Source organism: Tamandua tetradactyla, chromosome 7 (genome assembly GCF_023851605.1).
Source record: "Tamandua tetradactyla isolate mTamTet1 chromosome 7, mTamTet1.pri, whole genome shotgun sequence".
NCBI lineage: Eukaryota > Metazoa > Chordata > Mammalia > Pilosa > Myrmecophagidae > Tamandua > Tamandua tetradactyla.
Genome location: NC_135333.1, coordinates 50,114,985 through 50,142,825, shown reverse-complemented (window position 1 = coordinate 50,142,825; position 27,841 = coordinate 50,114,985). Strand labels below are relative to the sequence as shown.

The 27,841-nt window shown below is 47.3% G+C and overlaps 1 protein-coding gene across 1 annotated transcript in view; it reads left to right on the top strand.

Moving 5' to 3' along the window:
* The window catches only part of CAMK1D (calcium/calmodulin dependent protein kinase ID), a 388,582-nt gene extending 360,945 nt beyond the window's left edge, over positions 1 to 27,637 (top strand). The window contains exons 7-11 of the mRNA XM_077169413.1: positions 12,097 to 12,209; positions 14,212 to 14,290; positions 18,955 to 19,042; positions 20,313 to 20,391; positions 21,813 to 27,637. Of these exons, the coding sequence (XP_077025528.1) occupies positions 12,097 to 12,209; positions 14,212 to 14,290; positions 18,955 to 19,042; positions 20,313 to 20,391; positions 21,813 to 21,931 (478 nt within the window). The 3' untranslated portion in view covers positions 21,932 to 27,637. The remainder of the gene's footprint in view (positions 1 to 12,096; positions 12,210 to 14,211; positions 14,291 to 18,954; positions 19,043 to 20,312; positions 20,392 to 21,812) is intronic.
* The last annotated feature ends 204 nt before the right edge of the window (positions 27,638 to 27,841 follow it).

Genomic DNA, 27,841 nt, shown 5'->3' with positions numbered 1-27,841 from the left:
CAAACCAGCACAAGCAAGTAACCAGAAAACCAGAACAGACAGGTTTAGCAAAACAGCAGACACTTTAACAAAGTTACTCACCCAGAAGGTGTCTGTACTATTTCTCCTGTCAAAATAAAACTGCTGTAGGGTCGATGATGCTACAGGAACAGGAGAGAGTCCCAGTTGTTGAGCCTTTAGACTAACCAGTCTAGGTGCCCACACATGGTCAGTGGGTGGAAATCTCCATCCCACAGAAGCCATGGAGCCTCAAACAGGGGATCTCTAAGACCGGGGTCCCATCTGGGTCACCAAATTGACACTGCCCAAGTGGGCTCATTGCCCCCAATACATACAGTCAATGCTGTGATGTCAGGATTTTGAGAAAAGAGTTTATGGCGAGTTCAGTCAGAAAATAGACAGGAGGCAAGCTTCAGCTCTGTCTCCCTCAGCTGAAAAGGTTTGGGACCTTCATGCAATTTAGGGTTGGTGAGTCTAGGAACATGGTTTAAGATCAGGTGAGGTGACGTGGGTTAAGGGACAGACTTAGGTGGAGCATGTGCAGTCCCAAATCATACTGCATTGTGTCACATGTTTAAACATGGCAGTTTAGCGTGATGTGTGGGTGTGATTTTTATTAAATGGAAACTTCTGCAAGCTGGTAAGAAGGGGCTGCTTTAGTGGAAAAGTGGGTTAGTAAGTAGAAGTTCCATATCTTTGCAATGGTTTCATTCTTTGAGCAAGAGGATCAGTTCAGGCCCTTTTGAGAATATAATAAGAACTGTGGACTCTCTCCTTGATAAATTTACATGCACATACACACACACACAATTTTGCATTCCATTTTAAGGGACTCCTGGGAAAACAGACACTAGACAGGATGATAGTATTTATCATGGTTCCCTAATTCTCAACTAAAATTCTTCTCTGATATTCTGCCTCACCCAGCTCAATTGTGAAAAGCCTTGAAGGAAAGAATAATAGGCCAGTTCCCTTTCTGCAAAGGACCAAAGTGAAATTGGTGGAGGCTAGAGAAATCTCAGGGGCTGGACAAAAAATGGCCTTTTATCTGGCTTTCTGGTTATTTACTCTTTTCCATCTATTCTAAGTCTGTGAACCACTGCTCTAATCTGCACCAATGGTTACAGACCCCCTTTGAGTTTGTACATATGATGAATTCCCTAGGTCTTAGCATTCGGGTAGGTGACAGTATACCTGCATATCTGCAGGTCTTCCTTACAATTACCGGAATGAACAGTGGGGTCCCCTTAAAACATGTTTAGGCATAATGCCTGCTTTATAAAAAGTGACGCCAAGCATCTGTGGAACAGTTCAGTTTACACATGTTCTTACCATGCTTATCTCTCTTCACTCTCACCACAATCCTGCAAGAGAGATGTGGTTGGTATTCCTCCCATTTTGGAGAAGAGAAAACCAGAGTTCAGGGAGATCAGATCAGAGCTTGAACCTTATGATTTCCAGCCCAAGTCTCTTCCTGCTGTACCGCATACCCGCATCTGCAGATATGGCTGTGCTGAGGAAGGGGAGAGGGTGTTTCTTCCTGTGTGATATCCAGCCTCATGTTTATTTCACTCAGCAAGTATTAACAATTGTATACCGAAACCTCCACACCATACTAAGCACTGGACGGACTGGGGATAAAGCACTAAAGAAAATGTGGGTAGCCTCTGTGTTTAAGAACTCCTTGAGGCAGGCATTCAACATGTTCTCATAAATGAGCACAGGCTTTTAAAAAAGAAGTGCTATGGAGGAAAAGTACAGGGTGCTCTGAAAAAGTATAATGGGGTGAAGGACCTAATTTACTTTGGGTGATCAGAGAGCCTCTCTGAGGTTGTGGCCTTTAAACTGAAACATAAAAGATGAGTGGAAGTTATCCAGATAAAAAGTGAGGAGGAAAAATTCAAAGCAGAGTGAATGGCAGTAGTGAAGAATGGTTTTGGCTGCAAGGAATGAGAAGCCCAGCCCAATTGGTTTAAGAAAAAAAAAATGCCTCATATAATAAGAATTCCAAGGGTAAGGAAGCTAAAGTCAACTAAGTCAGCAGCTTTATTCTCGATTGTCTTCATCTTTCCACCATCCTCAGTGTGCCAGCTTTCCCTTAGGCTAAGCCTTCCCCAGTGAAACAAGATGGCAGCCACTGCCTCCTAAGCAAACATGGCTTCATCTAGTGTGGAAGAGGGTGTGTTTATCGCCACGTGTTTCTTTGTAAGAGTCATAAAATCCTTCTGAGAATAACTTAGAAGACTTCCTCTCATGTTTCATTGACGAGAAATGCCTTCCATGGTCATTTCTAAAGCAGTGACTGGCAAAGGAAATGAGATAGTCATGGCTGGACAAGTGAGGAGGAGGGACAAACCCTGAGTGAAATCATATCTTCTGGTAAAAAAGAAGCAAGAAATCGGTTTGAATTCGTTAACTAACACCGTATCTGCTACGGTTCAAAGTAGGGAATTGTTGGAAAGAAGGCCAACATGGTTGGAGCCTTCTTTCAGATGAGGTATCAAAAAGGTAAACTCAAGTTATAGGCAAGTGCCAGAGCAAGAGGATATTTGGCAGAAAGTCTGGGCTTTAACCTAAGTGGTGGTGTGAGCTGACCTGCCTTACATTAGAGTATCATTCTGGCTACCCTGGGAGCAAGAAGTTAGAGCACAAGCGTGAAGACGGAGCTGCTTAGGAGCTGTGGTCAGTGATTAGTGATAGCTGCTTATCTGGGGAGGCAGCAGTAGAAGAAGATTGAAGTGAGATGGGAAGCACATTTTGGATGTGGGGTATAAAGTATACAGTTGTTTCAGTTATAAAGACAAATGTTTGGCTTAAGCAACTGTGTAGATGGTTAAGAAAAAGGAATTGGTGAGTAGAGAAAGAGTTAAATTGGGTAGGTGAGATCAAGAATTTAGTTTTAGACATCTCCATAGAATAGTAGATGCACACATGGGGTTCAGATAGTGAGATGTTGGGGATAATTCAAACATAGTGCATTCATCCAAACCCTTATAATTACAGTATAAGATACCATAGTTGTCAGAGGTCAAGTATAGCATTAAGCAAAGAAAAAGTACTCTATGTCCATGTAAAGCCTAAACATCATAAACTTAAAATGAATTGTTTTCTAATCATCACCAGTTTGGATCCAGAGATTAGTCTAAAGTTCATTTCATGACCATGTCAGACTTCAAAATGGCAGCCCCAGCTTCTCTTTTCCTTGGAGCCTTCCAGAGCTCTGAGTCTCCAGCAGAGAATGAATGGACTTTGGGACATCTCAGTTATAGCCCTCAAGATGTTCAGATTCCTATGAGACATAGGCAGAGGCTGCATGTTATGTAATATGGCTATGCTGAGTGAACCACCAGCCTGAAATTTACTATGATTAAGGTCAGGAACCAACATTTATTGAGTGTCTTCTGTATTCTAGGCACTGTGTTGGGTGCTAAAGATATAAACATGAACAAAGCACAAGCCTCTCATCACAGTACTAATGAACTTTATTGCAAAACAGGATGTATCCATAAGTAGATTAGATCACCTGGCAGGAGGCTATGTCTGGCTACAGGAGTCACTGAGGGTGGGGATCTTGTAGTAGGAAGTACTTGGACAAGAGTTTCAGGGCCAACTAAAGTGTTGAGGGTAGTCTCCACCTTCACTTCTGACACCAACTGCAAGTTCAGGGGGTTCCAAGAACCACTCTCAGGTTGCATCATTTGCTAAAATGACTTACTGATCTCACTTAAAACTGTTATACTCACACTTACAGTTTATTATAGGGAATGAAGTCAGAGTAAAATCTGGTAAGGAATGTGTTGGATACAGTCTGGGGATATACCAAGCATGGCTTCCATTGTCCTCTCCCCATGGATTTAGGACACACTACACTCCCAGCATCGAAGTGTAACGGTACACATGGAGTATTACCAACCAGGGAAGCTCATCTGAGCTTCGGCATCCTGAATATTTATTGAGGCTTTACTATATTGACATGATTGATGGTTGATTGATCAATCAGTTATTCACATCAATAATCTTAGTTTCCAAGTTAGCTGATACCATGTGATCCAAAGTTCCTACCCAATCACATTGCTGATCTTGCTTTAGTGTTCAGCTTCCACCCCAAGCTAAGGTGTGGCCATCCCTCATCCTAAATCACATTGTTACACTCTCCAGTATGACTCAAGGTCCTCGAACCAACAAAGACACTGGTATCAGGCACCACATTCCAAGTGTCCAGAAGCCAAGATCGGAGCCAGTCTTTCTCTTTGGGTAAGGCCAAGCACTTTATCAGACATAGCAAAAGCACAGAAGAGAGAGGAGAACATCTCAAGCCAGGGCTGGGCAGGCATGGGAGCAGAGTTGCCTATGTCACATTGGAGGGCTGATGAAGATATTCTGTAACTTTCTATGACCTGGATTGTTCTTGATGGCACCAGCTTAAACTAGTGTTTGGAGGTAGAACCTATGAATGTCAGTCTCAGACAGTTGTTGCTCCCCTCTGATCCACAGTGTCTGGTCTCTCAAATCCCACCCATTGTTGGAAGACGTGAGTCACAGGTAACACACCAGGGGCCCCAGCTACCCCACGAGTATTCTCACAGAGCCCTGTGTCACACACATCAACTGTAAAGGAAAAGGTCAGCCTCTGATGTCTGTTGGAGTACAGCATTATCATTTGCATCGGATAAACCCAACTCACCGAGATGTCAGACCACAATCACTGTGACTGTAAAAGGCCATAGCTCCAGATTCTCTCCTTTTTTCATGTCCCATGAATGTTCCTCATTTTCTTGGTGAAGATTTGGATGACTTAGCTCTCTTTTGAGCTTCACAGTCATTTCCATAGAATCCATTATTTGGAAGGAGAAATCTATTTTTCCCCTCAAAGATGCTCTATTTTACAACGCATTTGATGGGTCGTTATCCTGCCAGCTGTATTCTTTTGGATTTAGCATTTGGAAAGAAATATACAGTTTTACCTGCATGACATAAGCTTCTGGGAAGAATTAAAATTGGTTTAACACCTTGATGAGTGGGTTGGTGTCCAGTTAAGACTGGAGGCTGGCTCAGCCAAGATGGCTCAAATTCCAAGGAAATAAATTTCCCCACAGAAGGTGAGAATCAGCATCTCATTCGTGAAACTCAATTTTATGATAATACGTAGTCTGCCTTTCTTTGCATAACTTCAATGAGATTATTTAATGATCATTTGCCTGAATTATGTTTAAGGGTACACAATGGTGGGAAGAAATTCTGTAAATTCTTGCTGGTAAAAACTAAGAAAGATCGTAAGGAGATTCCCAGTCTCTAAACAAGCAGGCAGGTCAAAGACATCACAGCTCCAGTGGGCCTGGTCAAGGATAGAAGGGCCACTTACCAGGCTGTGACCTCTGATCTCCAACCCCCCTGCCTAGGAGAAAGTCTAGACAGAAGACTGTGGTGATTTCCTTACTGTTTTGTCGGCCTCCTACTTGTTCAGTATTTAAAACTAGGTCATATCCATGTTGATTTTGCCAATGAATACAGCTTTAATTAACTCTGTAAAAGTGGAGCTATGCGTGCCTAATCTGCATATTGCATCCATTTTTTGAGACAAAGGACAGTCCTTGCCAAGGCAATCCCCATCACTTTGAACAGTTGGCAGCTGATTCTTTGGTAGCTGATACTGTGTTCCAGGGAGAAAGCATGAAATTAAGTTCCAGAAGAAGAGAATGACATGTAATTGCTGAGCTCCAGTAAAACAACTCTGCCTGGAGCATTGTAATACTCCAGTCTGCCCTCAGTATTCGAAATTGACGCTAACAAGGATAATTAACTGGTATTGCCAACACACAGCAATGGTCTTTTTATATCTGAAAGCTTTGCGAAGTGTGAAGTACTGGCTTGGTCAGGTCACCAAGGGCCCAGAGTCTGACCCTTGACCTTAGAAGTTTAGAAACTAAATTAGATCTGTTTATTTACAGTGCCTAGGTAATCCTGGTGAGTTGCTTCACACAAACCAGACTCAAGAATGAGGTTTTTTCTTCCCAAAAAATGGTATGTCAATGTAATAAATTCTAATGAGATCTGTGCCCTAGAAGGTAATCCAATCTGCATGTCAGCAAACATATTCTTCCCTAGAGGAAATGCTCTGTGGGAAACCAAATTGAAACCAGAAGGGGTTTGAATAGCCTCTGATATTTTCATAAAGCCTGAAGAGTAGACTCTAGATATGGTCAAGCAGTATTGCTCTTCCTGTTGGCTAGTCGAATGGCCACATGATGGCCATTTCTCACCTCCTTTCCTTTCTCCTGCTTCAGGCACCAGCCATCACCCTACTCTTTTCTTTCATCAATCCAGCACTATGCTGTTTCTTTCAGCAGAGACTGATTTTGTTGGAATTCCCAAGCTTACTGATAGGATTTCATTGAATGAATTTCAACTGGATTTTAGACTTGGAAAATTGGCTGCTTTCCAAGGACTTTCAGAGAGGCATTGGTCGCTCCCCTCCCTAGTGTGGGGTGAGCAGATCCTATGGCTGGCTAAATACCACCATTGGACTGTCTCTTTAGCTGTAGATTTGGACCTAAGGATGGCCTGGCCAAATCTCAGCTTTGTTCATGGTCCTATGGCCCTCCCTCACCGCTTGACAGTTGACTCACCTCTAACTCCGTGATAGGGAGATATTATAAGTAGTGCAATTGGGGTATACAAGTACTGCATTTCAGATCATTGCAACTTCTTGGTTCCAGTCAAGGTAGGACATGCCAGTGTACCATCATATTTGCAAAGGCCCTAGGATAGAAGGGGGAGTATGGTGGGTGGGAGAAGCTGAGAAATGTCCCACATGCATCCCTTCTCCAGCTTCAGGCCAGGTGGAGGACGCTTTGTTTCTGCTCTCTACTTTGCATCTCAGCATCCTCTCCTGAAAGCTGTCATTTATGTAGCAGCTTTAGGAGATCTAATCTGGAGAATGGAGGATGTAGGATTGACATGTAACCTTCACCAACCACTTATTGAGCTCCTTGGGGTGTAAGGCAATAGGACAGGGTTGCAGAGACAGATTTGCTTACTGTCTGCTGGAGGAGACAGGCACATGGCAGATAAGGGACAACCTGGCAGATAAGGGACAACCTGAGCCCGTCTGTGACTGTCACAGAGCTATGAGCCCTGAGCCCTGCTGGGGTCTTGAGGAATGCCACTGGGTTAGAAGAGCACACGGAATCAGACAGGAGAAAACCGGCCCAGTCCAAGGGAATGGCTGTCTTCCAGTACCTGCCAGGTGGTCGTGTAGGCTGGCAGGCAAGGTGTCCAGATCTGTGTGGGTCCAAGGACACCAAGATCGGGACATCCCAGGACAGACCGCAGCTCCCAGGAGGGAGAATTCTCCAGTGGGGCTATTTTACATGCAGCTAGTCACTTTGTGAGATGTCAGCTCCCTGCCACTGTTAGGGGTGTTAGAGAAAAATCTAGAAATTTCTAGATTGGACCAAGCAGCTCTTGAGCTTCCTTCCACCATTTCATTCTGTGATTTTCATGTCCTCTACTCTGACGCAACTTTAAACTACAAAGGGGCCTGTGCTTCCCTGGGCTGGAGTAATGAGGAAGAAAGAATTCCTGCAGCTGTCATGACCTGCTCCAACAGCCTCCCAATACCCTTGGGCTTTCAGGGACTGAGAGATGTTCCAAAGGGGAATCTGCTTATTTTAACATATGGTGTGTTGGCTAAGCATGACATGGCGTGCCATTTAACTTAAAACATGATGTTAATTACTTGAAAGATTTGATCCAATTTTGCAACTTTCATATCTGACATTTGGGTTGGAGAAAGTGTAATCCCTGAATGATCAGAATTTTTAATTTGCCCAGCACCAAATTGAGCAATTTGAATAATCAACAGAGACTCTTAACTGTGGGTTTAAATGTTTACTCTTTGGAATGGACAGCAGCAGAATGAGGCAGGAATAAGACCATGCTGACCACAGCCAAAAGGCACAGTCCACAAAGACTGGAAGGCCAGCTTAGCAGGAGATGCACATGGCAGATACTAAATAAAGCTGTGCCTGGAAAATGGGTGGATGTAGTGGGGAGAGGACAGAGCCCCCTCACACCTGGCATGTTAGGAAAACCTCCTGGAGGCTGTGGGAGGACCCAGCGGCAGCCCAGACTAAACCCAGATAGCACTGGGGGTGCTGGGACCTAATCCCACCAAAGCCTACTGCCAGGCCCCTGGCCTTCTGACCACCTTCTAAGACTCATTCCCACCAAGGCTCAGAGATGGATTAAGAGAGAAGAAACAGGCCGAAGGGCAGCTGGATATGTGGTGGGAGGCCAACACCAATGGGATGGAGGCTCCATGATATCTCAAGGTATAATCGTTAGACCTGGTACAGATTCACCAGTGCTTTCTGCTTAGAGTTTGAGAGGAAGGAAGGGAGGGAGGAGGAAGAGCCTAAGATGTGGGAAAGTAAAGTCTAGAGGCTAATGTCTGAAGTCTCATTGGAAACTCTCACAAGGTCTTGCAGCCGGTAGCTCAATGCCTGGAGTTAATAGTCCTGCAGATAGGGTGTCTGTACCCCCTGGGCTGTGGTGTGACATTCATTACTCAATAGAACTAAATTTGAGCTGCTCTTTCTCCTAACCCAGCACTCCCAGCTATTGGAAGCTGCCCCTGCTCATGGTTCTTCTCCTCCTAGGAGGCTCTCAGTGCCACCTTTATCAGGAGCTAAGTTTTATATGGTTTTGTCCAAATTTCTTTCAGTTGCATGTCACCCTACGTGAGGAGTCTCAGGGCCCCTGCACCCATCCCTCAGACTTCTTGGAAGTGGGGTCCATTTGACTAAAGCAAATGGTCCGTTGTAGATAGACCCAGGTGTTAGCAGCATGAATTACAGCTTGAACTGTGCACAGAACTTTCTACGCTCTTCCACTCACTGTGGATGATGCTGCCAACAGCTTATGCTCTGGGGAGTGCTTGGCTCTTCTTTCTCACCTCCCAGCCCCCGGACTTTTGCTCTCTGGTAAATAAACTTTCTAAGGAATGTGTTTTCTGTTCCCCTTTATTGTCCTTTCTCCCCTAAATCTTTCCCAAAGCTGCTTACTCATTCTCAGCTTTCAGGGCATTATACAGATCCCAGGAAGTGATGTGACATTTATCCCTTGCACTTTAATAGAGCAGTGCAATGCCAGAATCAGTCAGCACATGGATTTGATATGCAAACCATACCCAGTTTCCCCTAAGTTGGCAAGGAAAAAGTACTGAAACACACATCTTTAAAAACACAGTTACTGAAATGATAAGATTACATTTTTTTTCAGATTCTTTGGTCATTTTATTCCATAAACCCTTTGTCCTTCCCCATTTCCTCCAGTCTCCCCATTGGCTGAACCCTGCCAGAAGCCAGAGAGTGTCCAGTGCCTCACTGATTTGTCCGTAAGGGTCAGCCTCCCCAGACACAGGGCGGGATGCCTCTGCAGGTCCAACAGAAGATGCCTGGGCCACTGCTTCATGTAGGTGAGGTCTATAGGAGGTGAAGCAGTACAGCACCGCTGAATCTTTGACCCAAAACAAAGACTCAGTCAAGGCCAGAAAAAAAAGCAAACCAGAATCCGGCCATACGCTCCAGTAAAGTGTGCCGCAGGTAGACATGATAGCAAACTGAATAGCAGCAGGAATGACTGAGAAGGCACTCCAGTTCTCTGGAAGGCAGTCCTGAGGCTAGGGTTGGGGGAATGGGGAGACAGGATGGGGAACCTGTTGCCTATATTGGGCGTGGCCATCAGTTTTGGGTTGGGAAATGTAGATGTCACAAAGAATAACTTTGGGGCCTACAAAATTTGGGACTGACTTTGCATCTCTGATTACCCATAGCATTGTCATTTGTAAATGAGGTGGTTCGATACATAAAATATGGTCCTTCTGAGCGTTAGTCAAGAGCCCAGGCAGGTCTGTGGCTGTGGAAGCTCACTAGAACAAATACTGTGTGCAAATGGACAGCCCAAAGTCAACATCTGTCCCATTTGGCTGCCTCCACACAAACCTATTCATGAATTAACCTGGCCAGGGAGCTGTCAGAAAGTTCTAGATATGAGGAAGATGTTACAACTTCTGTGAACCCTTCCATTCTTCTACAACCTTATTTTTAAATCCTCTTCCTTAATTTTAACCTAACTTAAAATGCACCAAGTTAGGCCCATTTCTTTTCCTTCTGTCCTCAGTACAGCTGCATAAACACAGTATTCTATGCAAAAAAAAAAAAAAGAAGAAGAAGAAGAAGAAGAAATTGGAGTATACATTAAGAAAATCAACGCCAGAAGAATAAATGTTTCTTGGAATCTTTTTAAAGATATTTTCTTTGAAAAGAAAGCCACACTGTAAAGGAAAACATACTCAGTTGTTCATAAACAAAATCCTTATATATCTAAAATCTAGTTTTTTCCCAAGGCGAAATAACATTTTCCCCATCTGCCTTCTCTAATTTGCACATTTCATTTAGCTCGAGTCCTGGGCATGAGTAAGATCCAGGGCTTTCTTCGGTAGTGAGGTATGTTCCTTGTGGTTTCAGAAGCCCTGGCTCCTGTTTGGTTAGCTGAAGACAGCAAATCTTCAAAACGAAATTTTCCAGACACTTAGCCCCTCAGTCAACCTTGTAAGGATTAGACAATTTTGCATCTTACTGGCCCATAGAATGTCTCATGGCCTTTAAAAAATTTACCAACCATCCCCTATACAGTGGCAGTCTTACATCTTACAGCAGAAGAAAGCTGAAGAATGCTCCCAAAATGTGTGCTTCTAGTAGCAATTACTTTATTTGTTGATGACTTAGTCCCTGGTTGGCTGAGTCTGTCAATTCCTGGTCTCTTGTTCTCATTAAACTCGTCTCTAGGCTGTAGCTATGCCGTGGGGAGATTTGGGGCCCATTTTGGGGGACAGATATTGCACTGTGGCTGCCCTCCTCTGGATTGTGAGTCCCTGAACCAAGTTTTGCTTCTTCCAGCTTTGGCGCCGGGGACTTCCAGAGTCCACCTCTGCCTCCTCCTGCTCTGTGAACACTCCCAGCCCTTGCCTCACTCCCAACCTCCCAGCTTGTCCATCCCAGCCAGCCAGGTGCCAGTTCTCTGCCTCTGTCTTTTAGTTGCTTAGCAAGCCCAACAAATTGAGAGAGGCAAGTATCAGAGTCTCTGCTTCTTAAAACGTGAAAGAATATTAAGAATGTTCTGAACTGGCCTATTCATTTTTAGATAGGAACTTTGGGTCCAGATATTGCATCAATAGCCAGCTAGTGGTGGAGATCCCATCAGAAGTGATGGCACAAATAGAGCAAGAATCCACACTTTTGTGGGATAAATTGTCTTTGGGGCATTTAACCAAAATATCTACTCATACTATGTTTGTCAGATGAATATCGGTACCTCAAATAGTACCGGTATGTTGGTTGCGCCAACATCCTAGTACAGTCTTTTACAAATCCACTTCGAAATGGTTCCAAGGATGGGATGGCTCACAGAGTTGTGATAGTTTGCTATTATCATGTGTGCAGACTCCTGCTGACAGAGCATGTTTCTGGATGAGACTCTAACCCTCCCAAAACCCATTGAAGATGGTAGGACAGAAATACACAGGTGAGGGTCACCTGGCCCAGCCAAGGTTAGCAACTCAAGGTTGTAGAATGTTTTCTTCTTTCTGCATGTTTTCTTAAATTAAATGAACCTGGAGAGGCCCTGAAATGTTTAGTAAACATGTACTTGTTTTTTCCACCAATCCCCCATTGTTTAGATTACAGTCTCAGAAAATAAAATGCATAGCCCTTATACTTAGAAAGCCATCTGATAGGTTTTTCGGGTATATGGGACTTTTGGCTAGTAATGTGCAAAAAGTTAAGACGAACTTTAATCTAGGCATTTACCATTGACCATTCCCTGAGTTCACCTTTTTTGCTATTTATTAAATCAGAATTTTACTTTTTTTTTTTTTGCTGTCTATGCCTATGGAACATGGAGTTTCTTTGCTGACGTTACCTTTGTAGTACACACAAGGAAGCTTTCCTTAACTTAATTGGAAAATGCCCCTCCCTTCCAGGAATGGTGCAAAGCCACCAGTTTGATAGCTCCTTACACCATCTTGTCTTCCAGGCTCTGTGGTTACCCGCCTTTTTATGATGAGAATGACTCCAAACTCTTCGAACAGATCCTCAAAGCCGAATATGAGTTTGACTCCCCCTACTGGGATGACATCTCCGACTCAGGTAAGTCCCCAGGGACCTCACGCCAGACCTCCTGACCCTGCCAGGCCCCCTGGCCCCTGGGGCCTGGGCTCGGGACTGTCCCATGGCCTCCAGGGAAGCTCCCTGAGTTCTAAGGGAACTCATTCAACTTGCAAAGCAGAGGATAGGGAACCAGGCCAAGGATGGGCACTGACTCACTCACCTCTCTGGTCTGGGAGCTCCAGGAGTGAGGCAGCATGAACTCTCATTGTTAGGCAGCTACTGTATACTGATTGCTAAGCATGTTTTAGTCCATCAAGCAGGAATTGTAATCCCTACCTGACAGATGAGGAAACTGAGGCACAGGAGGTTTAATAGTTGGACCAACCAGTTGGCAGAGCTGGGATTTGAACCCAAGCTTCCTTTCAGAGCCCATGTCCTAAGTACCATGCTGCATCAACCCTTCCCCAGGGAAGTCTGCCATCTCTTCCACCAGGAGAAAGAGCAAAGCCAAGGCCAAAGTCCACAGAGAAAGAGAGAGAGAGAGAGAGAGAAGGACTAAAGAGACAGTGATGATTAAATGCAATATATGATCCTCGACAGAATCTATCAAAAGGACATTATTAGGACATATAAAAAATTGGATTATAGACTACCAACTTTAATTTAATGTTTAATTTCTTGAACTTGATAACAGTGCTTAACATGATTACGTCATAGAATATCCTTGTTCTTGGGAAATGTACATGGAATTATTAAGCATTCAAGGAGCATGATGTATACAATGTATTCTCAAATGTTCAGAAACTAATAGGTAGATAAACAAAGATGGTAGATGATTGCATAGATGGATATAGACCTACGTAATTTAGATGATAGAGATGGATGGATGGATGGAGGGAGGGAAGAGGGAAAGAGGGAAGGAAGAAGGAGCAAATGTGGAAAAAGTTAAAATGGTGGGTCTGGGTATCTGAGGGAATAGGGGTTTGTTAGGGTTCTCTATATGAATTTTGAAACATTTTTCAACTGTCTTGTAAGTTTGAAGTCATTTCAAAATTAGTTTTAAAAAACATGGCCCACGTACATTGATGAACTTTCTCTGAGTTTCAGTTTCCTCACTTATAATAATACCCCTCCCTACCAGAGAGATATGAGTATAAGGTCCAAAGGAGATAATATTTGGTACAGAGCTTTGTACTTACAGATGATTGATTCAAACATAGCCTTGTATTTTCTGTGCTATTTCCTCCTAAGTGGGAGACTCTGCTTTCTTCCTCCATCTTCCAAATACCATAGCCCAAGCAGAGTTCTGCAAGGCTGTAGAAAAGAGCTGCCTGGGCCTGTTTTCCCATGGTGGGAAGGAACCCAGAAGCCCAGCCTTGGAGCCGGCGAATGGCTTTGGTTAGAATGCTGCTGTTTTGGGCCCTGGCACTCATGGACCCCTTTTGGCTCTGTAACCAGTCCCTCTTGTCCTCAGGGTCCCAGTCCTCAGCAGGACCTCCCCCTGAGCCACCAAGCCCTCTCCACCTCCTCCATCAGGGCACATCCCTTGCCATTGCAGTTTCCTGTTCATTTATTTGTGAGGATGCCAGTGGCACTCTCTAGGGCTTGCTACCCACAGCCCAGGACCTGGGGGCTTAGTAGGTAGGTGCTCAGTGGATTTCATGGTGTCTAACGGAGGGGCATTGGACACAGTGGCCTAATGAAAGGCACATTATTGCAAGGATACTTTTATCTCATCTCTGGACGAAAGGTGTCCTTGGCTGCTAAGAGAGAAGGGCCTTGGAGTTGGGAGGACAGGGCCCTAGCCTGGCCTTGCTGCTGCCCTATTCCCTGGGTCTTCCCTTGATGTCCAAGCCTGGCTTCCCTTTACCTCAAATGTTGGTCCCGCCTGCCCTTTCTGTCCATGATATGACAGGGTCAGTGCAGGGCTGGCCTAGGATTTTTCACACCACACCCAATTCTCTCAAAGACCTGGCAGCACCGCATCATCGTGTCTCCAGCCACCAGCTGATTCCTTCCCTTGTACTTTCTTTTTGAACAGCTAAAGACTTCATTCGGAATCTGATGGAGAAGGATCCAAATAAAAGATACACCTGTGAGCAGGCAGCTCGCCATCCATGGTAAGAAAACTCACCCAGGGTGAAGACCTTGGCATCTAATGCCACCGCAGGTTTGCTTCCTGCCAGCCGTGCTTAATTGTCCTGTTCTAAATTCAGAAAGCCTGTCTCCTTCCTTCCAATAACTTGACTCTCTTCCCCATGCCAACATTTGAACCTGGGACACAGTCTTCTGAATGCACTAATGAGAAGTTATACGTGCAAAAGATGGTTGCGGCCTTCTCGCTTTGCCTGATGCATTTCAGGGGTATTTTTATCCATGGCAATCTCCCCAAGAGACATTACAACTGGAGTTTTATTCCTTGACTTTATTGCTCCGTAGTTAGGAGATTTAAAGGTATCGTTTTTTTTCCATTTAAAATACTTTTCAAGTTAGCATTTCTTCACCGGCAGAGGGGTCAATTGCTAGTTTGTGGCACCCTACACCATGTGCTCAGCACTAAGCTTTGAGCCACGCCACACTAGCCCAGTGTCTACTACACAGCAAGTACTTAATTAGCCTTAATCACAGCATTGCGAACATCCATTTTGAAACAAATACAGAGAGAAGTAAAAAATCCAATATAATGAAAATAAGCGGGCGGAACCCTGAGTTCAGGAGAAATTCACACACACACACACACACCTGAGCACTCACAGACACTGTCCCGTTTGTCCACCATCCTCTGGAAAATTTCCTCCAGCCTTATGCTGTTCAACCTTCTGAAGGGTGCTGATTAAGAATAGTGACATGACAATTAATTTATAAGCGTAGCTATCATCTCAAGAGCCCTCTTTTGTTCCAGACATCATGCTAATTACTTTAAAACGTAATCTCAACTTTTCCTCATAGGAACCCTGCGAGATGCCTTTTATCTCCATTTCAGAAATGAGGGATTAGCATTGGAGAGGTAACTTAACTTGGCCAGTAGCAAAGCCAGGAACACATCCAGACTATCTGATTTAAAAACTAATGCTAAAGGAGAGGCAAAGGGGAAGACGGAGCTGGGGTAAGTGGGAGAATTTCCTGAAGAAGTAGGCAGTTTTGAGTCTATATTATCTTGATATTTTTTAATTAGCTACATACACACTTTGTCAAAGTGTGTGACAACGAAGAGTCTAAACAATAGACTTTTACAGCTGTGAGACATATTTGAGAACAACTCATAAAGGAAGAAAGTGGTTTCCCTCTTCATTCCCATTAATATGGTTAACTTTGTTAAAATCAAGGCTCTCTTTCACTAAGCATTTTAGGAAAACTAACTAAGTGTAAGGTCAGTTTTTCTGAGGGGGTTTGTGGGAAGAGCAGGGTGGGCTCAGAAGCTCTAAAAAGTACCTCACCAAGATATTGGGACCTAAATTGACACTTCACGGGCAGCAGACAGACCAGGACAGACAGGGGATCCCAGCAGCATGTGTGATTGGGGCCGTGATCTGAGGTCCAAAACTTCATTCCAGCAAAGCCTAGCTTTACGAACTGCACCATGCTGGGAGCTGTGGTCTCAGCGTGTCATTTATATCCAGACAACACCGTCCAATATTCCACACTTGCTCTTGCAAGTTAACCCGGACCACCTGGGGTTAGGAGCAGCCTCAGAATGTTGCAGCGATGATTCCCTTAGCCTCCCAGGGACCTCTGCAAACAGGAACAGGCTCTTTCAAGGCCTCAGTGTGCCTTCCAGATGTTTCCAGAGACCCCCTCAAGCGAGGCTCACCTTTCTCTTTATGGTACATGGTAAAGAGCAAACAGGCAGGTGATGGATTACCAGACAGCAGGGGACCTGCTCGGGGTGGTTCTCAGCTACAGGGAAACACTCGTGGAGTTCAGTCATCCACGGAGTGGTTCTGAACCTCTTTTTCCAGTTTCTTAAACAGGAGAACAAAAGCGCTAGGATCGTGGGCTTAGGATGCACAGTGATGTGTGCCTGCCTGGGGAGACCCCATGTACTTTCTGGGGCAGAGTGCTGTCTGCAGCCCTTTCTGAGTGTTTGCTAAGATCCCCTCCCCTCTTCCAGGCTCTAGCAGCCTGAGCTCCTGCAACAGATTAGTAGGAGTGGGGGGATGGGCAAGCAGGAAATTCCAGTGGATAATGGAGTTTAGGACAGTCCAGGAGAGTGGGAAGCACTGTCTGGGATACCTCTCAGCATCGCCAAGCAGACCTTGAGCTCGGAGCTGCAAAAGCACAAAGTCAGAGCCACCAAAGAGTGGACCACATGCAAAAAACAAACACAAAAAGAAAAGACACGTTGGGTGGCCTGTGAGCAAAAGAGAATAGTGAGACAGACCCCCAAGAGTGTGACTTTTCTGAACGCCATCTGCATCGTTCGTTAACACTGAAATTAAAACTGGGAAGCCAGGGGAGGGTGGTCTGTGATAGGAATCAAACGTGTGTGCCCACACCTTTACACCTGTGTGCACATAGAGATTTATAATGAATTCTTCTGTAGCAGAAGCACTTGTCAGTTCCTGGGACAATCAAAGTGATGACGAGGGTCCCGTCATTTAGAAAATTGTCTGCCTCCTGTTGGAGGAGAAATCCTGAAATAGGAGCATCGGGTATCCGGGGTCCCACACTGTCATTGTAAACCCCCAGCTTGTTCCAGGCAGCAGCAATTGGGTCTACTGTGGGGCTCGTTCTGGACGACCGAGGTCCCTGCACCGTACCAGGAGAATGGCCTGAGGGGTCACTGCCAGACCACCTCTGCCCTGCTTGATTCTTTCCCACCTGCAGCGACCCAGGATGTGGGAAGTGAGCACGAAATTGAGAGTGTGCATACCTTGGCCACACGAACCCGCCAGGAAGGGGTAGAAGCGGAGCCCCGGAGCAGGAGCCAGGCTCGAGTGTTTCAGAGCATGCTGCTGACCGGCAGGTGGGCCACGAGGCCCAAAGCCCCCCTCACTCCCCCCACTTCACCAGTGCAGCTCTGCCCTGTGGTGGTGCTCAGCCCGGGAATTCCATGCTTCCTGCTACTTCTGTCCAGGTGTTTCCAAGGAAGAGCTGGCTGCTGGCAAGTTTGACTTTATACCCTCTTCTGAGGGTGTAGCTGTTACCGACAGTGTAGGAGGAAACCCACTGGAGCCCTCTAGGAGAGAAAGTGTAATAAAGAAGTCCAATTCCCATCAACCTCCGCCCATTCAGATATCCTATTTCTGTTTCATTGGTGTGTGTCTGGGGGAAGGTGGCAATGGACTATTGTTAAAAATATCTTGGTTAATTTCTGAGGGTCACCTTGGCAATCTGGTTTCACCCTTGCTAGGAAAATGAGGGGAGTGCTTGAGGATGGGGGCAGTGTTTTACTGGGAGGTATCAGCTGCATTCTCCACCAAGGCTCAGCCAGGCAAGGGTAGAATGTCCTGTCCAACTTCATCTTCAAATCTAAAGTGAGAGGCTGGGGTCTGTTGGTGGGAAAGTTTTCTACATTCAGGGATAATTTCATGTTTGCTAAGCCCTAAGCATTCCTTTCACTTCCATGGCAGTTGGAAACACCCGTCTGGGCCCCGCGGGCTTTTGTGTGCCCAGGGCAGCCTGGGTCTGGAGGACCGGAGACAGAGGGAATGGGAGTGCATCTTGGGCACCTGCCCTTCAGCTTTTCCTGGATTCGATCAAGTATTCCTTAGGCCTCAGATACCAACCAAGAACTCAACAATTTGGTGCAAGAGGATAGGGATGAGGGAAGGATCAAGGTCCAAAGGGGACTGAGAACACAGCATTTCTCTGAACATAGTGGGGGAGGCCAAGTAGGCTGCACAGAGAAGGGGAAGGTCAGAGGGAAAAGTGGGAAGTGTAACCCAGAGGGGGTAGAGGTATGATAAAGGACGGAAGTGCAGGATGAGGGTGTCAGGGACTCCCAAGAGGAGGAGATAAAGGGCAAACCTCACGTCTTCCCTGAAGAAGCCTGAGGAACAAACAAAAACTCATAAGAGGTTGCCCAGTAATGTCTAGGTATTAGATCTGGTCCTCGCACCTCTGAGCATTTTTCTAGAAAATGGAGGTAAGAAATGAGCCCTCTGGGGTTGCACTAAGGCTGGGAACACTCCCACTGAGCTCTGGAGAAGGTGTAGGGCGCCGGGGTGTGTGGGTACTGGTGGGTGGAGCAATGGAGAGCTGAGTCTAGCCGGAGCCGAGTCCTAATCTTCAGGAGGGCAGAGAGTTGGTGGCGCCAGGTTTAAGGTCTCGGGCGGTGGTCTGATGATCGGAAGCATGTCAGGAAGGTGACTGGAGGGAAGCAGGGTAGATAGACAGGGAGGCCGGTGGGGGGCTAGCGGGGAACTGGGAGGAGACTAAGATGCAGGAAAGTAAAGTCTAGATGCTAATATCTAAAGTCTCATTGGAAGCCCACCATGGTCTCAGAGCCGTCGCTCAATGCCTAGAGCTAATGGCCTCCAGATAGGGCTGTGGTGTGACATTCATTACTCAGGGGAACTAATTTTATCCTCTCTTCCATCATCCTGGCCTCTGTCGGTGCAGGGGTTGGGGTTGATGTAGGAGAAGCACAGGAGCTGGGTAGGGAGGCCCCCCCTGCACGGTGCTGGGGGCAGAAAAGCAGGGCAACGGCTGGGGTGGGCTTTGAGAAGAGCTTGGAGGCTTGGGCACCACTGTCTCCTGGAGCCTGGGAAAGGGGTGGGGTAAGGGTCCCCCCAACCTGGACCCCCATCAGGTCCCCAGGATGCCTCTGCCTCTGTTTCAGGATCGCTGGTGACACGGCCCTCAACAAAAACATCCACGAGTCCGTCAGCGCCCAGATCCGGAAGAACTTCGCCAAGAGCAAGTGGAAGGTGAGTCCGCTTGTGAGGTCCTCGCTGAGGCAGCCATGCTCGCCAGCCCCGCTCTGCAGTTCAGCGTTTCTTCCAGAGGAAGGTTTCTGCCACTCAGGATGGGTCTAAAATCCCCAGAATATTACCGAAATAATTGTGCTGATTTCAACCAACGATGATTGAGACTGGGAGTGTCGTGGCGTGAAAGGGACAAAGGCTGTGCCTTCGCGTTTACCCCACGGGCTTCAAAAATAGCAACTGCACTGGCCCATATTCACTCACTGTTGCCTAAAAGACATGATCCCCTTTCTCTACTTGGCTGGCACTTTGCCTAGTTGGTTTTTAAAAAGAAGTGATACAGAAGAAAAAGAACAAGGAATTTCAGGGGAGACTCATTAGTATTTTCTGGTAACATTTCGACAGGTTTACACCACTGAGGTTTCACTGTCCTCAGTTGAATACCTAGACTCTTTTTATTAAAAGCTGTGATAGTGGGGCGGGCCGCGGTGGCTCAGCGGGCAAAGTGCTTGCCTGCCATGCCGGAGGACCTCGGTTCGATTCCCGGCCCCAGCCCATGTAAAAAACAAACAAACAAACAAAATACAATAAAACAAGAAAATGTTTAAAGATGTTTCCCTTTCTTCCTCCCTTCCTTCCTTCCATCCTTCCTTCCTTCTCTCTGTCTTTCCTTCCCTTCCTCCCTCTCTCTTAAAAAAAAAAAAAAAAAAAAGCTGTGATAGTGCAGACAGTGGTGGCTCGGTGGCAGAGTTCTTGCCTGCCGTGCCAGGTACTTGGGTTCGATTCCTGGTGCCTGCCCATGCAAAAAGAAAAAAAAGAAAAGAAAAGAAAGCTGTGACACCCAGCACTGAAAGTCTCCACAGAAATAAATTCATCCCATGACCTAGCTTAGTCGGGGGAAAAGCTATTATTTAGCTCACAAGTACAAAAGTGCAAAAATAAAAACTTCTAAATACCACATTTTAAGGTAGTCCATGCTATTTGAAATGTCATTTCTCTTAAAGTATGAAGTGAATGGGTTTACGTTTATTCTTACATTTATTATGTCAGAAGAAAAAGTTTTTTAAATTTCCAGTATATATTTAGATTTGAGGGTAGGACAGGGGGTGGGGGGGTCACATAAACGCCTGTGCTTTTGGAAGAAGGGCGGGTACTGGTCTCCTTTGCAGAGTGTCTGCATGTTTGCAGGCGTTTGCCATCCTTAGGGTCGCAGGGCAAACGTGAGTGTACGGGCTGCAATGTCTGGCCCACTCCACTTGTTTTTCCATTTCAGCAAGCCTTCAACGCCACGGCCGTGGTGAGGCACATGCGGAAGCTTCATCTTGGCAGCAGCCTCGACAGCTCAAACACAGGTGAGTCAAGCGGCCTCGGTTCAGCCAGCCAAAAAGGTTGTGTGGATGCAGCAAAACCAGAGCTGTCCAGCTGGCACTTGAGAACCCCCTGGGGCAGGGAGGAGGCACCCATCCCTTGCTGAGCCCAGCACTCAGTGCTTATGCGGACTCCAGGGCACAGGGACTATTTCCTCTTGCAGAGGAGAAGTCGGGGCCTGGCCCCACGCAGCCGGGCCTGTTGGGGTAAAGGCCCAGGACTTTCTGATCTACTTCCACCCCCCAGATTCACATCTCGCAGGCAGTCACTCTTGGACCCAGTCTCACTGACGGCTCGTCTGTTTTTTTTATGAGGACAATGATTACTGGTGCTAATTCCTATGAGATGCGTGGGCTTTGCAGTGAAGCAAGGAGGGGTATAGTCATTCATAGTCCTTCCCTGAGCATTGATCGAGGACATAAGGATGTTCTGCTTAGGTTTCCCTGCCGTGTCTCATCCTCCCTATTAATCTTGATCCCATATTGAGCCAATGGCACCTCCTCACTTCAGACCTGTTGCCCTGGTGCTCTCCCTCAGCCCTCTTTCCCTAACCCGTGTATAGCCTTTCGCTTTCCAGATCTCACCCTGGGCACCACCCTGCTTCTTTAGGCTCAAGAAAAGGATTCCCGTCCTCTCTGAACAGTCATCCCCTCTCCTCCAGGGAGATCCCAGGAAACCTCCATCAGCTTCCCCAGCAGCAGCCCACTCCTAAAAAGCCACCTTTACTCCTCAGGGAGGAGCTGTCCTACCTGCTAGCCCAAGGGAACCCACACTCCATCTTCTCTTTGACAACCCTGACAGTGAAACCTATTGTAGAATCTGCTTCTGCATCTCCCCCATCAGAGCCGAGGGAGATGCTCCTGCATCCTGCGTCACGCCCCCCGAAGCCACCCCCTCTGCTGGGGGAGGATGTTAGTGCAGCCAGGAGGAACTTTTTGCCATGTTCACATGGGAGTAAGTGGACATCCCTTTTTCAAAGTGTGTCTCTATCCCCATACTCTCTGTAGTCAAATGAGGTTCCACATTCTCCCTTCCTGCTTAAAATCCCTCCTTCACAGAGCAGTGGTGAGCAGCAGACAACTCTGATCCTTCTTAGAAGGAGGTTTTGTTCAGTTCCCAGGGCGGTGCCTAGAACATATGAAGTGTCCTGTTTGGCGGAAGCTGTTACACTGTGGAGTTTGGGGAAGCTCTGTATCAGATATAAAGCAGTTATCATGATTAGAATGAGAAAAGGATGGGTCTAGGAATAAAACACAGGGCCACGTGGTGAAGGAAAGACACAGAGTTAAGACCCATTTGGCCCTAGCCCATCTGACACCCTTCCTGGGGAAGGGACATTGAGTGCGTTCTTTGTCAACAGACCCCTCCGGCAGCTCTGACCACTATGTCCTTTGTCCCTCTCCAGGCCTGGCATCCTCCACCCTCTGTAGTTTCATGTCCTCTCCAACGGGGGTCTCTGGAGTCGGGGCCGAGCGGAGACAGAGGCCCACCACTGTGGCCACAGGGCACACCTGCAACAAGTGACGGGCCTGGGAGCCTGGGCGGGGCCGGAGGCTGGGGAGGGACGGGACCACCGCAGCCCAGGACCCTCCAGAGGGATCCACCTTGCATGGTGCCCCTTCCTGCACAGGACTGGAAGACGCCGCGCGTTTTTTTATGGCCATATTTTATACTGCGATTCTGAAGTTGTTCATTTCTCACAAACTCTACTGACTCAAAGGGGAGCTGATTTAGTCGGGTCTGGTGCTGTACACACGAGTCGTGGGAAGCTCTAGCTGGATGGACCTTCTTTCTCCTCTCCCCCAACGCCCTGTTGTTTTTGCTCTTTTGGGTGTAGTTAACCATCTATGTTGCGTTTTTCATTAACGACAGAAAAAAAAAAGGTTTCAACTGGATTATTTAAGTAGCGGTAAATATGGTGCACTAGGGTTTTTTGTTTTTTTCCTTTTAAGAAGTATGTCCTTTCTCTCTTTACCTATAAGTTACATGACCTGTATCTTTCACGCTTCAATAAGTAGAAATTTATGTTAACCCTGTAAGGGATTTTTTTTTCCTCCAAGGGGAATGTAAAGGTATTTTTAAAAAAATTCTAATAAGAGGATCAAGAATCTGACCTTAAGGCTGAGTGCACTTTACTCCTGTCCCTTTTGCTCCCCTTGCGGTAGGGGTGGCCTCCCAAAGACAGCTTACTGGCTCTGTAGGCCTGTCTTCTTCCCAGAGAAACTCTGGGAGGGAACCTGCAGGAAACGTTTCCTAGCAGCTCCTCTGACCACCAACACACCCACCAGAGACCCCTAAGGGTCGGGAACAAAGACACCTGCTCGGCCTAGACCCAACTGAACCTGCCGTGAAGGAGAGACCCGCAAAGAAAGGTTGCAAGCACCCCAGCTGCAGGAGCAAGTTCCTTCGGGCTGGCGCCGAGGAAAGTTCCTCTCTCAGGCTATGCAGTTTTAAATCAATCTCTCTCTCTGTTTTTTAAAACATGCATTTCTAGTTGGACACTTAAAATGGCCTCCTGTTCACCTGGGGATGTCACCTTATTCTTTCATGAATGTTATCCGAGGGCGGGGAGGGCAGTGGGGTTGGAGGAGAACCCGTGTCCCTGGGTTGCTCAGGGGAGGGGGTCAGCCAAGTGGGCAAACTCCCAGACCACTCAGAGTTGGCCAGAGAACACTGTCACCAGGCCCAGCATCTGAAAACCAAAGACCGTGGTTATAGGGTTGCCGGCTGCCCCAGTTGGCCCAGGACTAGAGGATTTCCCAGGAGAAGGGACTTTAAATGCTAAAACCTGGAGAATTCCGGGCCAACCAGGGATGCAGCTTCACCCATGTGTGGTTGATTGTGCCAGATGGCGTGGGGACAGGGGGATGCACTTTTCAAGGCAGCTTTGAGGTTGCTCGCTTAGAGCCAAGCAGGTGTCTCCAAAAGCCAGCTTTCCCCCAGGCCCTGTGTCTGAATCCCAGAGGGTCAGCCGAAGCCCCCAAGGGCCCCTCTGATGTGCCCAATAGGCCAGCCTGCTTCTGGGGTAGATGTCACCACAGCTTTCTTCATGCCCACCCCCACTTCCCCTGCAATCTGCTTCACGGGGCCTGCTGGTCATGCCAGCTTCATCAGATCCACACTTTGCCACCCAAGCCAGAATGTTTCAGCAGTGCCCCTCCCAACACAAGCACACGCACAGATACGCACACTCATGCACACACTAGGCTGCTAGTCCAGCAGCTCCATCTGCCTCTGTAAGGATGGCCGTCCAGGCATGTCCGGGTGCAGCTGTAGGGACGGGCAGCTGGCCCGCCCCTGGCCCCCAGGTGTTGAAGGCTCTCAGCCACTTGGAAGGATCCTGCTCACATCTGCCATGCACACCTACAGGGTGAACATCAAGCTATCTAAAAATCTTCACAGGGCCTAGAAAAGTCTGTAAAATGGCCACAGGCCCCAATAAGAAGCAAGGTGCCTGGAACTGGAAATGCATTTACCCCTCGCCTGCAGAAGAAGCATGCATGAAGGTTGTGGATAAAACCTCCGAGTCTCCAGGTGTGTTACGATGTTCCTTGTGAGCAAGTGCTGTGGAACCATCCAAGTTCATCCAGTAGAAGAAGGAAACAGGATGCCGTGGGGTGGAGTGATTTGTCTGGATTTGGCACCTCCAATCCAAGTGTGCTTGAACAGTTATCTTTGCACCATGTGCTACGGTCATTTGCATTTAGAAGGCAACATTTGAAACCAAATCCTATCATTGCTGGTGAAAATACTTGCTGGCGCCAATCCACGGGGTGCATATTACATGCAGTTAGTTTGAAAGTCTGGCCTACTGAGTGCAGGGCAGTTGGGAGGGGAGCCTGCTGCCGGAGCTCTCTCTGCCGTTCAGGGTCCATGCTTATCTCACCCTGGTCCCCTGCCAGCTTCAGGTCCCAGAAACAGAGTGGGAAGAGGAGGTGATGGCTTCCAACCAGACCAGGCCTCGTTTGGATGTGACATCAGGGCAAGCCCTTGCTGTCTTTATACCACCAGAATTCAGTTATTCCCTGCTGGGTGGGAAGGGGGGAAATAAATTCAATTTTGCACAGATAAGCTTTTGTTTTAGGGGTATATGGATAGGGCAGCTCTCTTTCACCTGCTCTTGATTTTATTTCAGTTTTATTACAAAATGGGCAAAGAACCCAGAAGGGACCTCGTGTTAAGACCTGGTGAGTGAAGTGGCCTCTTCCTGACGTCTGATTGGACAGGTAGTCTCTGAGCTGCGTGCCGAGGGACGGGCTGTGGTCACCGTGGACACTCAGGCCCTGTGGCAGGCGTCCCTCCCGTCCTCAAGCCCCACCTGCAGCCTCCTCACCTTTTCAGTGCAAGTGGAGGTTTTTTCCCTTCTCAATTTAATATTAAATGTCTAAGAATGTGTCCCAGGCAGGGGTTTCCCTCGGCGACCTGTCTGCCCCTGCCCCATTGCCTACCTCTTCATCAAGGCACTAAGCAAAGCTGCCTTTCTCTGAAACAGATAGCGAGTCCATGCCCGCGGGCATCCTGGCATCGTGGCATCCTGGCAGTCTTTGGGGAGTGTTGCTCCTGCACCAAGGGGTAGCTTTCATTGCCCACAGCTTTCCCTCAGCCACCTTTTCCTCCCCAGGCACACCGGGGCCCGCAGCATCAGGCTGGGTGGGGTGAAGACAGTGGGAACTGAGAGGAGGAGAGGGCCCAGCCAGAAAGACAGCGCCTCGGGCAGCTTGGGACTTTGGAAAGACAGTGGCTGGTCTTCACACGTTTTTCCCCATTCCTGATCCCAATCTCCCCCCTTCAAACTTTCTTTCGTAAGAAAAGATATCCGCAGAAATCACAGCCCCCAAGACAAGCATGGCTCAGTGTTCTTGACGTGAGCATTGCTTCCAGTCACTTCTAAAATCTCTCAGCAGAAACAGGCACAGTTTCCCCAGTACGAGAGCTCATGGCCTTTGAGAGAGTCCCACTCTTCAACAAGCCCTTAGCTTTGGATCCGGGGAACTCGGCAGACCAGCTTAGGGCAAATGGAGGCGTCTGGCTGAACAGGCGAGGTGTTGGCAGTTTGATCGATGGAATTTGGTGTGTTGAGCCCCGGACTCAGTTTACTTGCCTGCACTAATCCTGTCGTTCCCTTTGTCTACCTTGGTGCCCAGCATGTCCTGGGCAGGTTGTGGTGCAGAGAGAGATTGGAACAAAGGCTGACAACACCAGACGCATGATTGGGGGAGCCCAGCTGCCGCCTCCTCTAAGGGGGTGACACCCTTTCATGGGCCCACTGGGACCTGATATTTATGAACAACTTTAAACAGAAAGAAATCTGAGCAGAGGCAGCTTCCGTGTTTTACAGCTCTGGGCACCATGGCCCGTGAGCCCACCCTGAGCCCGGGCCAGGGTGATGCTTCACACTGGGGAAGGCACACAGGTACCATCTCTCCAGGGTAGGAGGGACAGGAGAGTTAGGGTCTTCCCTCTGCCTCAGCCAGCCACACACCCTACTTTGAATAATCCCCGCAGTGCACCACTGGTTCCCTCTGGAAGTGGGAAGGAAGCCAAGGCAGCTGTTCCCATTTCTGTCAGCTGAAACGAGATGTATGCTTTCCCAGGTCGGCCAACGAATGCAAGGGCCTCTGGTTCCACCAATGCCCAGAACCTTTGCATGTTACTGAAGAGTACTTCTTCCACTTTCCATCCACTCACACTCTGCAAAGTTTGCCTTTTCCTTAAACACATTCCAGACCAAACACTGTTCAGTTTATTTCCAAAAAATAACAACAACAAAAAAATTGTATATACGTGTATGTAACCCACCACCCTTTTGGGGGTACCTGGCCCTGTGTTGGGGCTGAAAAATGTACTGACATTTGCAAAACATGTTCCAATCCTTGGAGTCTCAGATTTGAAAATGTTGGCTGGAAAGGCTGAATTGGGAAAACAGATTCCTAAAGAATGGATGATTTCCTGAAGATGCCATGAAAATGAGCACACAAGTGGGTTAGCCTGAAAACCTCTCCTGTAGGAAGCAGGCAGCTCCGAGGAGGAAGAGGAGGAAGATAAGGCCCACGCCCCATCTCTTGGAACCCTCACAGGTCCCCGTTTATGGCAGTCTGCAACACGGGGTCTGCCCCTGCCCCTAGCCTTGCCCCACGCCTCTACCTAATGCACCTGAGCATCGGGAGGGCCCACCTCCCTGCCACCTGCAAACCTCAGCATGCAGCGTGCCCAGGCTGGTTCTGTGGGCAAAGCCAGCTGTGGAATGGCTTCGGTTTCTGTACTTTTCTATACCAAAGGGACAAACTGTTGGATTAACCCTTTGTACCCATGCCGCTTCTGCGTCCGCCACAGACATTTTAAACCTTTTTATCTCCAGAGAACTTCTCACATGATCAGTATGTCGTCTGATGATTATTTACTGTATTGTTTATTGTAGGCAATTCTATTTTCTTAGGGACAAGAAAAAAAACACGAGAGGAAGGTTTTGGTCATTGAGTTAAGGGACTCAAAGAGCCCCAAATAGTCACTTGTAAAAGGGAAATCAGCCTGTACAGACTAAGCCCTCCTGTCTGTCCTTCACTTCAAACAGCAAGGGTCCTGGGGTCAGTGCAGGTGGCCAGGCTGGAGACAGAGCTAAAGCAGGGACAAAAGCATCAGCTCGCGGTCCACACTACCAACCCCAGCAGGGAAGCCTGCTGCTTTGCGCTCCAAAGATACTGGCTTGTCTGATGTGCAAAAGATGCTGTACAAATGGCAGCAGAGATGGCACAACATTGTAACAGCATCTTTGTTCCAGATAACATTTTTATCTTTGTCTTACTGTTCAAGCTAGAAGACACAAAAGGTGCATTCTGTCCAGAGTAAGAATTGAAACAGTTTCTAAATTGGCTTTCGTTGCTACATATATCTGCCCCTCCATTTACTCCCCGGCAGTGAGCATGTTTGTTAAAAGCTTACAACGTGGAACCCAGGAATGTTCCTGTGTCTGTTTTTCCCAGGCTTGCCATTGGTTCGGTTTTTCCATAAAAACATGCTTGTCCAAAAGAAGGGAAATTGTGCGTTTACTCCATGCATGTAACAAACTCTGCAAGAAGTTTAACCCGCATAGGTTTGCGACACTGCAAAATTGTTCATGGGCCTATGTAGCAAATGATTCTCTGCCTTGACAATCATGTACACATATCAAGATTTCTATCATAATGACAATGAGATTGATGACTTCTTGTTTTCCTCCAATAAAGACAATTAGTCACCCTCAGATGGATGCTGTGTGTTTCTTCCTTAAAGGGCAGCAGGTGGGTGTTTCCACATCTCCATCTTTCCTCCTTTCTCTGATGTTTAGGTTGGAAGGAAGGAGTTTGAATTGGGCCCCTGGAAGCTCCTGAGGCCCCTCTAAATACAGAAGGAGGGGCTATGCCTCGGTTCCAGGGTTGATGGATGGCCACGAGCCAC